Source organism: Lagopus muta, chromosome 4, assembly GCF_023343835.1.
Source record: "Lagopus muta isolate bLagMut1 chromosome 4, bLagMut1 primary, whole genome shotgun sequence".
NCBI lineage: Eukaryota > Metazoa > Chordata > Aves > Galliformes > Phasianidae > Lagopus > Lagopus muta.
The window spans coordinates 27,666,550-27,679,416 of record NC_064436.1 but is presented as its reverse complement, the minus strand read 5'-3'; the positions used below and the strand labels follow the sequence as shown (position 1 = coordinate 27,679,416).

The 12,867-nt window shown below is 39.0% G+C and overlaps 1 protein-coding gene across 13 annotated transcripts in view; it reads right to left on the bottom strand.

Moving 5' to 3' along the window:
• LOC125692373 (uncharacterized) overlaps positions 1-12,867 on the bottom strand; it is a 201,553-nt gene that overhangs the window by 44,173 nt on the left and 144,513 nt on the right. For 2 of the 13 annotated variants that reach the window (XM_048942792.1, XM_048942793.1), the window contains one exon: positions 3,128-3,488. The exons of the other annotated variants lie outside the window; for them this stretch is intronic. In XM_048942792.1, the coding sequence (XP_048798749.1) occupies positions 3,344-3,488 (145 nt within the window). In that variant the 3' untranslated portion in view covers positions 3,128-3,343. Of the gene's footprint in view, positions 1-3,127; positions 3,489-12,867 lie in introns of those variants that run through there. 13 annotated transcript variants of the gene reach the window in all.

Sequence of the window (12,867 nt, the reverse complement as noted above, 5' to 3'; positions counted from 1 at the left end):
CAGGCCATGAAAGTCTGTTCTTGCGGCCACACTCATCTTTGAACCCACTTCTCCACTCTAAACAGTTTGCTGTTCTCTTCTTCAGAATGAACTGTTTTTTCTAAGCCCTTACCAATTCTTTGATCTCGACTTTAATTATCTTGCATTTTCTTCTCCTTAAAGTAGCAAATTCAATCCCCCATAATTATTTTCATCCTAGTTACCTATCCTTTTAAAATCCACATTAAATTCTTCCCTGTTAATTAGAATCAAGTCTAAAGCAGCCATTTACATTTCTGTCCTCCAAAACCAGAAGCCCCCTCCAGCACCCTCCAAGGTCTCACAACTGTCCCTGTTGATGTAATATCTTCAGAAAGTCCAAACAAGTCTTTGGTCTGAAAGAGCCACAGTGAACTTTGCTCCCCAGCACAGAAGACTCTGTTGTTTACATGTTGTTTCTTTGCCATTTCATCTCCACAGAACCCCCTGCAGAAAGATTTTCCTGCTCCCGTTATAACTGGTATCTGTGTATGTATGTCTCTAATTTCCTGCAAGTTGCCCATTTGACTTCCCTACTTTATTTTTCTTGGTCTCAAGCTATTTTGGTTCATGTTTTGTTTTACTTTACAGAGTTTCTTGTAACCTAGACCCACACTCTGATCTATCAATCAGATCCTACTTATTCCCAATGGGAATTGAATTCTCAAAACCCTTTGGCAATCTGGAAATGCTAGACAAGGCTCAAAAGTGTTCGCATGTAATGAAAGAGCAGATTGGATAGGATGGATGTCAGCTTTACTGCTTTAACGCTAGACACTACTTCTAATACTGACCACTTGTTTCATAGAGCAGCTTGTTCTTTGCTGACCCAGACCATTGATATCACTTCAAACAAACATTTTGTAGGCATTTCCATACCAGCAAGTCAAGGGCATTTGGGGTCCTGATGATTTCCTAGAGAATTGATTTTGCTATCTGGAGTTGTCTGCACAAAGCTTGTATGAATTTTCAAATCGCCGTGCAGTTTCATAAAAAACTCTATGATTTTACATGAGAGGAATATGAAGCAGAAAAATAACCAAACAAGTGGATTTGCTAATTATAAGACGAATTTGTTGAACAGCAAGTGAATACCTGGTCAGATGATATACGTTCTCAGATAGCCCTTTACAGCCACAGACACCTGAATACCCCTTAATTTGCCCTGATCATCTTTGCAATATGGTTCCTGTGTCTGGTGTTTTAATGTCCTCATGCAGCAAATCTTACTGGAGATTCTCACTGTGCTTCTGCTTTGGTCTTTTCACTTCTGCTTCTTCCTCATTTGCAAAGTTCCTTGTCTTCTGGATACAGTTCTTAAAAAAGTGACAGTGAAGGCCCTATCACCATTTCTATTCATCTGATCTATTTTTCCATTTAGAATCCTAGAATTCTTAAGAGTTGGAAGAGACCTGTGAAGGCCCTCTAGTCCAACTCCCGTGAAATAAACAGGGACACCACAGCTGGATCAGGATGCCCAGGGCCTTATCCAGCCTCACCTTGAAAGTCTCCAGGGATGGGGTATCCACCACGTCCCTAGGCAACCTGTTCCAGGTTATCTAGTTAATCCCACAGTTGCAGCATTATTAGGGAGAAACCAGCTAATTATCATCAGCTTCTGGTATTTATTTGAACACAGAAAACTAAAATGATCTAAAAGGCACAAGTGGAATAAACTGAAGTTGAACTTATGGTGATTCCAATATATGCCAGCTAGAGCAGGGTTTCAGATTTAAGCCTACAGCTTTAATTTAAGCAAAAGATCCACTTCTTGCTGTTAACAGGCACCAAATATTTTTTTGCTCTAATTGCAAGTTGATTAAAAACAAAACCAAAAGGTGATCAGAAGTGTCAGTTGTAAGACACACGTATCCCTGTAGCAACATTCAAGCCCTGAAATGCTCACAAAGCTACTTTAGACTCCTGAAACACCACGGGGAAAAGCAAGTTGCACTATCTGTGCATTCACTTCAGAGCTTCAGGGTGCATGCAGACAACTGAATTACATGATATATCTTCAGTTACATCACCCATTAAACACTATGCTGCCTTCTCTAGGTGTTGATTGTTTTATCTAGTTCAAAAGAATAACAAACATTCACTACCAAATGCAGCCTCAGCATGAAGAAAATCCTCACCATTTTCTATAGCCTTTCACTGCTGTGGTAGAATTACATCAACATTTTATGGGGGTCATTTATCATGTTCTGTGGTCCATGTTTTCTGTGCATATTTACAGTCTAATCTGAAACATACAGCTCCTAAAATATTGACCAGCACACCTTGATTTATTATAGTAGTATTATCACGACATTCAGTTGCTTTTGATTTAATCCTATTTATTGTCCTATCAAAAACAACTATGGCAGCATGAACAAGCTATAGATTTTGGAAAGATGGAGATTGCTGACAATAATGGTTGTTTTGCATTTCCTTTTCCAAATGATTCTTTCTGCTTGTGCATTTTGAATGAAAAGAGGTCAACATCTTATTCAGTCCTCAGAAAGTCTCATACTATTTATTTTTAAGGTTTCCTCACTGTGGCACTCAATTAGGATCTCAGAAACTCAAGCCATTTATCACTGAGAGAAAAGAGCAATTTCAGTCCTCCTTAAAGGGTGCAAGTCTTAGAGCAAAGTGCAAATGCTAGAGATAAAATGTTTCTCAGTCTATTACAGTTGAGGATACATCAGAACATAAATATAACTCAATCCTTTTAAGTTGCAAATTTCTCACTCTGTTGCTGCTTACAGAACAAATCTCAGATCAAATATGTGAGAGCCAGAGGTAAAGTATCCCTCAGTACACCCTAATTTAAAATGTCTCATAACTCCTGTGCAAAGTGCAAGGTTCAAAATGCCTTTAGCTCTAATGTAAAAGGCAGAAGCAGCAGTTTAGAAATGAAGAGTAGGAATACCCATTGAGATTAAATAGAGCCATGTCAATTTCAATGACACAGGCAATTATGACAGTGACAGGAAGATATCATTTTTAGGAAGTGATGTGCTCTTTTCTCTGGCCACATCAGTTCTGGCTTGTCCACAATTTGGGTACTTTGGAATTTGGAAAGAGCAGGATGGCTGAAACTCACAGCAGTCCTTGTTCCCCATCCTTCTCAATACTGTGCTTCCCTCAGATAACTACAGTGTTGAGAACACTGATAGTTTCAGCTAATTTCCTCACAGATTTTTTCTGAAGTGCTGCAATGAGCTTCAGAGGAACTTATGTTACAAAGACCAGATTTTGTCTCCCACGATGTGCCATAACCTAAACTCTTGGTGAGAGGAAAAGATGCATTGTAGGAGATTCTGGCATACAAGGATAGTTATGCATAAGGCACATATATGATGAATCCCAGTGCCACTTCCAAGCTGATGTCATCTACATTTTTATTATAAAATTGCTGATGATACTTCTGGTCATTTGATTTCTTCTTAAGAAACAGAGTCCCATTCATTTTCTGCAGAGAGCTAGAACATTTTGTGAAATAAACTTGTTAAAATTTATTCAAAAACAGTCCTGATGATTTTAATCATGCAAAATGGGAACTGGAAGAAGCTTAATGCAATTTTTCTCTCTTGTATCTTGGAAGTCAGCAGAGAATTCAGCTGCCCAGCAGATAGGAAGCTATGTTCCCTCGCCTTTCAATGTGTGCTGTGTGCTGGAGTAGTATTTGGTCCATATCCTAGGGTGTATTTGGGATCTTGCACTGAAAAACCTGTAGCTTTTCTGAAGCTCTGCCTTACATCAATCTTCTCTCCAGACACAGAAGCCGGGGCAGTATAGGTCTAGCATGTCACTGCAACTGCATGTCAACACAGCATAAAGCAGATTATACTGTATGATTTAGGAAGCTCAGTTACTTAGGCAATACAGCAAGGCCATATATTAGATCCTTCATTTTCCAGTGGAGACAAGATAATCTAATGTATTTAGAATAGGAAAAGATTTAGATCATATACTGCACATTCTAAGGGGATAAAATTACTTTTAAATTCCTTTCACCTTTCCCTCAATGCCTGTGACTTGAACTCTCATAAAACAAAAGTATATTTCTTACTGCTTTTCAGTGTTCCCCTATTAAACCTAATTTTGGCACAGCCAGGAATAAAACTCTAGTTCTCTTGTGTAAGCAGCGGTCAGTAGATAAAAGAAAACCTGTGGGGAAAAAAAGGACGCTGTCTTCATCAATTTGCATGCTTGAAAGCCACACAGAAACTCCACAATTCCCAGTATGCTGATAAGACTGTATGATAGGGACCTATGTTTTTACTGCAGATTCCAAAACAACATCGCCACATTATATCATGAATTCTGGGGAAAATATTGAGCAGCTTCTTGGATAATCAAAGCCAAGTATGTTTTCCACATCTGAATATGCAACAATACTATCCAAAATCATAACCTAAACCACAGGCCAAGAAAAGCAGTCATTTGTAAATCAAAGGTGGTGCCTTTCTTCTCACAGATGCATCTCTGTAGCTCTGTAGCTGATTTATTACACACAAGATTTATTAGAAATTGCATACATACATAGGGAAATGAAAATTCATCAGTAAATTCCAGTATTTGGGGATTTGATTCATCCTGCATCATTCTACCAGGGTTGATGGTCTGCAATATTGGAAATGAGTGCCTGCAGAGGACATAGCCCAAGGACTAGAGCTGGTGCTTCAAGCACCTTCCCTCACAGTGTTCCTTCAGACATTGGATGAAATTCAACAATCAAGAATTCCAGGGCCAATTCAATTTCAGAAACCGTTACCTATCGCCTACTAGAACTAGCATCACTTTATCTCAAAGCTGCACCAACAGTCTTGCCTGGGCACATTGCCCCATTTTACCCGCACATAGACATACACTTTCTTTGACCTCCAGACTTCATTTCTCAGTAACACTGATCACACTGTGCCAGTTTAGCCTGCATAACCGTGCAGGCGGTGTGGGAATCTGTATGAAAGAGTGTGGGGAGTGGTTTGTTTTTCTGTTTGGCTTTTATAAAAACATATATAAATAATAATAAGAGCCTTGCACGTGGCACCTTCTCGATCCTCTGGACCCTGTCCCTTAGAATAACTTTATTTTTATTGGTGTTAATTCTCACTGCTCCCCCTTCACACTTCTCACTTCCCAGTGTTAACTGTCAGGATGGCCCATAAACACATGACAGTATCACAGTGGTATTAGACAAGGAAGCAATTTTTACATATGTTTGTGTTTTCTCTAGCCTCTTGAGCTTTTTTGTTGGCTGTCACAGACCTCACTGGCAAGCAATAAATCATCAGCAATATTTGAAAGAAGGAAAAAAAAAATGATGCTGTTTATAGAAAAAAAAAATCTATTGGAAAGTTAATGCGAACATAAACAGCCATTCAAAGGTCTAGTAAGGGGCTTCACTATCTTCAAACTTGGGCTCAGCACAGATAATGTATGCACTCCATGCATCAGCAGGGAGATCATGTCAGCAAACTGGTTTCAGGATCACTCAATCTTATGCAGTCAGAGAGAGAACTGTAGAATCATAGAATGAGAGAATCGCAGAATCATTAAGGTTGTAAAAGATCGCTGTGATCACTTAGTCCAACGGTCAAATCATCACCATCATGCCCACTATGTCCCTCATACCAAAGTAGTATCAGCTGGCAAATGTACACCTAGCCAAAAGCATCACGTTCTTGCAGCTTTTCTACTTGCTTCCTTATTTGATCTTTGTCATGACAAAGTTGTTTGCACTGAGTCTTAGTCAGCTTGCTTTTGTCTGTCCCCAGATACAGCTCTTTACTCTTTACAGCACCACCTGAGAGATGAGGTGCTATTGCCCTGGATAATTAATGCAGAACCAGATAGATCATCTTTAATGCTATGGTTCTTTCCATATTACTTCAAGATCCTTCCAGAATGGGAGGTCGCACTTTGCAACATCTTTTTCTCTACAATTTGTATCTTTCCTCTGATGAGAAACAAATATCCTTGTTTTATCCTCAGATTCTAGAATCTAGAAATAATAGGAAAACACTAAATATCATAGAGTTTCTGTTAAACAAATACACTGTGCCAGGACTACATGATTTTAACTGTACTGAAAATAGGTCATCTTGCTAAAGAAGCACATTATGTATCAAAGAATTAATCTCTTGAGATCAAGACCGTTGGTAAGATGAGTAGTGTTGCCAGTCTCTGGTGCTCAGATAAATCATACATTTGCTTTCAAGGTTTGCAGAACAGTTTCATTAAAAGTTATTGTCTGATTTCTTGCCTGAGAGAGAATCTGTACACATCACATTTGCTGTTCAATTTCACAGACACGCGAATGCCTGTTTTCTATTTTGATTTTTAAAAATAATATACTTCTACAATCTTACAATAAAGAGATTGCATGTAAAACAGGCTATGTCAAGCTCTTCAGATGATTTTTAATTAATATCTCAGAATGGCCATGACTTGATCAATAACATGTTAGTGCTGTCATCAGTAATTACAGGCTTGGATATATTATTAGTAAAATGGTGTGTACACAAAGTACAGTTGCATCTGACAGTGAAGTCAGCGAGCTCCTCAGAAAACACAGAATTTTCAGCAGGACTACTTATCAATTTGTAGTTTCTCCATTTTGCTATCCAAGATAGGAGAAACAATCTATAAATCAACTCATGTGATATCTGCTTAATAGAGGGGAAGCGAGGCAACATGCAGGGAAGGAGAAATTGCTTTGCACACAAATGAAGAAAGGAGGGAAGTGGTCTTTGAAAAAATAAGAAAAGGAGGTCTCTGCAGGAGGTGACAGTAAGTTGTCTGTCAGGAAAAAAATAATCTTCAAATGAAACGTGATGGAAATTTCACTGTCTGCAGAAACTCTTCCCTTAATCTCTCCAGCCTGCATTCACTAAAGAGACAGAGTGCTTCATGGACAAGTGAATGTTGGTACCTGGGCTGGGTTTGTTCAGATGCTCAGTAAAACAACCACAATGTATGTGGTATAAATAAATAATTCACGATAAAAGTACAACCAGACATCAGGTCTTATTTCCCCTCTAATGGAAAATTAAGCTGCATGGCTACAATTTTGTTTTAATGAAGGGCAGAAGAAAGGGCAGTAAAAAGGGGAAAGAGAGAATGAAAGATGAGGGAAGTCATCAATAAGGATGCTGACAAGCACTTTTCACAAAGCTGATTACAGCTTCATACCCATGCATAGCTCAGACTGAGGATAGTTTGTCCATCCTGGGGTAAAAAGAAAGCTGGATTTTCCTTCCAAAACCTATGCTTAAAGTATTTTTTTTAAGTGCCTTTACAGACAGTACAGACATGAGATTTGTACAGATGTCTTGTTATTTATGACTTAAAAGCAATACAGACGGCCTAAGACTTGAGGGATATTGAGAAGCAACATGGTTGTTGTCTCTGTAATGTTGAAGAGACCATATAGAACTACTTCAGTCATTACCACTTTAAAAGCATGTTTCAGTCAACAATTATGTGTAGCCTGAGAGACACCAAGGTCCTTGATGCTTAGTGAGATCTGCTGATTTTCCTTTTCCCTCATCAAAACTGCTGTGCTAGCAGACATCTCCACTGATTTGCACAATTACAGAACTAAAAAAGGACAGTGATGAGATAATCATCAGTGTTTAAGGTCAGCTGTATTGATAAGATTTTTAAAAATTTCTTTCTTCTAGCATTTTAAGACATTTTTTAAAAGCATAATTTTCTCTTAAATATTGTCCATGGCTAAGATTGCAAATATGTAACTAATGCTATCACAATTAACTTTTGTTATCGTTATTATTTTTTAATCTAAAATGTAATAAACATACCTCCAGAAGCATAGGAAAATCAAATGAAGACTTAATGACAGGATAAACAAAAGCTATGGCTGAACTGCAGAATCCATTCTAGCAAGCCACAATCCTGAGTCAAAATCTTAACTCCGAGAAAACAGAGAGTATTCAAGCCTTGGCAGGCTCCACTCCTACATGTCATGCCTAAGTTAGACCTGGACAGCTCTACAGACTGCTTCCATCATGACAGAAAGTCCGCTGACTCCAAAGAACCTCACCAGCATTTGGGCTACTTATTAACAGGGAATCCAAGTAATGTTACCTCTCTAGTCTGAAAAAGCTATTTTAGAAAAGATATGCAAGTCAAGCAACACTTAGACCCCTACACTTGACCAAGACAAGAAGCCTACCTACCTCAGTTAGCAGTAAATGTTCTCCCCTGCAGAACTGCTCCCTGTCTTCATCTCTCAGAGAGAAAGAACTAATTGGAAGTACATTCTACATACAAACTGGCTGCTTACAGCTTGGGTGCAGCCTCTTTTTCTTAGGGAAAACAGTCCCATTGGCTTCAAATGCAATGTTCGTGTACAAGGTTCAGGCATCACACTGCAGGAGCGCTGAGAAGAGCAGGATCTTCTCTAAGCTCATAAAGTCAATACCTCCCTTGGTGATACCTCTCATCAGTTTCCTCTTCCATCTATCTGAACTTTTAGGGTTTTGGAGCAGGAGTTGACTCTCCAGTATACCTACACAGCAGTGAGAAGAAAGCACTTATAATTTCCGTGTGACTCCTCAGCCCACAGATATCAGATGTTAGCCATATGTACAAGTACCAGTGGGTAAATCTTAACAATCCTGAAGAACAAAACAAGGGGGAAGTCTGTAATACAGTCAGCTTTCCACTTACATCTGCTCAGATTGCCTTTCAGTCTTACTTCTTCATGTAAACCTGATATGTCACCTCTTCATTGCACTGCATTTATTTAGTCTGGTAAGTAAAACAGGAAGCCTTTAGCCTACTGCCCATTAACTGTTGAGGCTTAACTACAAGAAGAGTCATTAAGGTAGAAAAATTAAGGTGTAATTTAGTAAAAACAACTCATTTGCCTCACAGAAATCTGAGGCTTTATTTCTAGTGAAGCATAAGCTTGAAGATACATTGCTGTTGAAGTGGATTTTCATATTTGACTGGGTTTTTTTCTGAAATTTAACTTTAAAGTGAGTTTCAAACATTTCTGTTCTTTTACATCATTTTACTACTATTAAAAAGTTGCTGTTGGGGAAAGGTTGTTTATTGTAGCTGATAAATATCATTTTAGCTTCTTCACAGGGTCAAATTATTTTTTCCCTCTCTGGAAAATTACATAAAACAGACATACACATACTATACAATTTACAGATGTACCAAGCAGTCTGAGAAGAATCTGATTCTGGAGAGGATCCAGCTCTGCATTCCTCTCTCTTTCAATCTACCTGATGAAGAACAGGCTTTACAGTTTTGCACTGTTTTCCTGAATTACAGTTTGCCTACCACACAGAGGTAGATCACCCTCAAATCCTCCAAACTGAATAAATCCCAGGAAGAAAAAAAGATGCACCATTGCCAAATCTGTGGAGATGGACAGAGAGAGTCTCTATCTGCCAATAGCTCATTTCAGCCACTTTATACACCCTAATTTGTATCCAGTTATCATAACTGCTGGTATTAATATGAAGAGCTAGCTATCTCAAAAGGCCACTAACCCTTGTTAAGCTGCAAATTCCTGCATGAGCTGCTATTCTGTATCTGGAGATCTTCTATCCACATGCCTCTCCACTGGCAGATTGCTGTACAGACTACAGAAGGGAAGCCCCATAAAGAGGTCTGTCTCCAAACCATTGAGACTTAGAATGGAATTATCATTAGGATAGGTTGAGAATGAATGTGTACTCCTTTAAAAAAATAACAAAAAACTTCAGTCTTGATTTTAGCAGTGGGGAAGTGAACATTTGGACTAAACCCAAGCATTAGGCACCATGCCAAAAACATCACAGTCTATGGGCAGGTCTCACCAGGCTCTCTCTTAGAAATGCTTGGTAGGTTACTGTTCTCAAATGCCTCTCCTCTGAAGCAATTTTTTTTTTAAGCTAATTAATTAAACATCACTGGGCACTTTTCACTTCCCATATTTTGAAGATGCAAGCTGATAACACAGAAGAACATTTAATGCAGCTTGGCACTGGCATAACTCTACATCCATCAATAGAGTACTTTACTACCTTAGTTAAGTGAAAACTCCCATAACATTTTAGTCCAACTAGGACAAAAATAAGCTGAGAGGTGAAGAATTTAGGAAGACCTCTTCATGCCCATCTTCTTTTTGTAGGAGAGCCAGTGCTCCCATTATGTTATTTAACACTGCATACTTTTGCACATTTGAATATCCAACATATATTCAGATAACCAAGAGACTGTGGACCTTGATTTCATTGGCATGGTCTACCTTATTTTCTCTTGCCTAAACACGTCACAGACAGGCACACAAGAGATCTCCCCGAAGCAAGACACAGACAGCACCATATTTAAATCCTAGCATCAGGCATTAACTAGAGGATAGCTTTTTTCCCTGCCACTACTATATCATAATGACCTACTTACTGAAAGCTGCACTTCAGTGCCAGGGGACAAAAGTGGTACCTGAGGGAGAATCCCAAGTCTCAGCAGAATACAAAGTATTCTTTGACAGAGAACTTCCTTTTTCGAAGAAAGGATAATTTCCTAGTTAGAAGTTAATCTCTTTGCAGCCTTTCAAGGTATAAACTTGAGCAAGGAAAATCTGATCTTTCCTCTGTTATTTAACATTAGCATAAATCCTTAATAGATGTTTCCTCAGAATTTCTACGAGAAAAAAAATACTTCCCAAGTAGTTCTCTTGGGGGAGAGATGAACAGAAGATTGACAACTTAAAAAGAGCCAGATGTACATAAAGCTGTTAGAGAGTTTCCACTGAAAGCAGATAAGTTCTGAGTCTGATGACTGGAATATTATGTATATCCATCTCCCTTGCGCTACTCTGCTGGTTTGAACCTTGAGGGACAGATTACAAGATCTGGCTGCAACAAATCCAACTTCCAGGTAAAGAGACTGTTAGTGAAAAAGTAAGGATGACTTACTTTGGAGAAGTCAGGAAAATAAAAAATCCTCAAGCATGTATTTGCTTCCTGTAGCCAGATTATGGCTCTGCAGTACTAAGCAGAAACACTGTTTATGCTTACTGAGCGAAACTGACACCACTGCTTTGCAGAGCAGTTCTGCTGTTAGGCTGGAGTTGTTCATTGCTTAGATATACACTATACAGCTATAAAAAGACAGCAGAGGTGGTGCACTTTGCTTCAGCCTTTAATTGAATGCTTATTTGTTGTTGGGAAGCACACTGAAACCTGTGTTGCAGATCTAAGTGGCATCTGGATATTTTCACCCCATGGGATTGCTTTCATCAGCCACTGCAGGACAGCTTTCCAACCCTGCCAAGGGAACTCCAGAAATAACCAGCTTCAATAGCGCAAGGAGTGAAGTTATTTTTCACCTCCATTTCTGAGATAAAAGACATCATAGGAAATACGTTTAGAGTAAGTTTTCATTTCTCCAGCCTCTCAACATGACTTGGGAGGCAGCAGGTGACTCTTTACTCATAAACTCTTTGTTTCAGCAAACTGAAATGAATCCTAATTGGTACCATGCTATCACTAACTTCACCCGTAGTGTCTAATGCTCACATCTATAAATGTCAAGTTTCCTTTTTCCATCTCATACTGCTGACCTTAAATGTGCTCAATAGGATGTCCTTTACAAAGCAAATAAAAATAAAGCAGTGAGTAAGTGCAAGCACGTATTCATCTAATTCATGTTCTAGCCTGAAAAGTCTGGATGAAGACGCTATGGAAAAGCTTTTTGAAGATCTACAGCAGGGCCAGCTTACTTTACACAACCACAGCCTCAGCTGTAAAGGAAATGACCTTCAATGGTCTAGTGAGGGCAACTCAACCCAGTTCACAACTTACACCAAGGGAATCACTCCACGATTTCATCATGGCAGTTTGTTTCACAGAGGTTTCACCTTCAAATCGACTGGCTCTAAAGATACTACTTGCACCATGGGAGGACAGCTTTGTTACAGCACGCTGCAAATACGGGAAGAACAAGAGACTGAGATCCACTTCCCACAGAAATTATGTCCCTGTGGTCTGAAATTCATGAGCAGTTTAGGGTTTTCCAAGATGTTCTGGGCAACTTATGTGTGATATCAGTCACTTACCAAAGCTCTGTAGTTGGTAAGGAGTATTCACTTCAGTGTCTGGAGTATCCTTGAGAGACATCCCTGCTCAAGGGAAGATCACCACTGTGAAACCAATTACTTAGCAAGGAGAGATCAGAAGAAGTTCATTCAGGCTGTCATATTTATGGAATAAAGTGCCTGACTCGCAGTCAGATTATGAAAGATGGAAAAGGTAAGCACAAGACTTTTTACCCAGAATCTTTTGGTCCTTGATAATTAGTCTTGAAGAACCTCTTGCACTCCCTGATCTCAGATAAGATCCCTCTTCTACACAGTAACTATACCAACACAGCTTTCCCTGCCAAATTTTCATTTACAGTACCAGATTAATAATCTCTGCCCTTTGTGTGAGGCTCAATCCATCACTCACAGTGCCCAGAGAGCAGCAAAATGCTCTGAGGATTGCTTCAAAGAAGAATGATGCCAGCGAGCTCACAAGAAGGTCTCTCTGAAGAAACGTGGGTTTTGTTAATGAGGGTGGTGTATCAGTAAATTAATAACACTCTTGCAGTTTCTACAGGACAAAGGTTTTATCTGATGTTGTATTTTACATAAACTAGATGTTGTACAGCCACTGCTTAATCTCCTCTCAGCAGGTTTGCAGAGAAGAGGCTCTGGATTCTTAAAAAAAAGCTAATCTTTCTAAGACCTAAAGCAATTTCCATCATCATTTTGCAGGTTTTGTCGAAAAAGTGCTTAAACCTCTAACAGGGTGCATATTATTCTTTAATGATGCATGTCATATGCCAGGACTA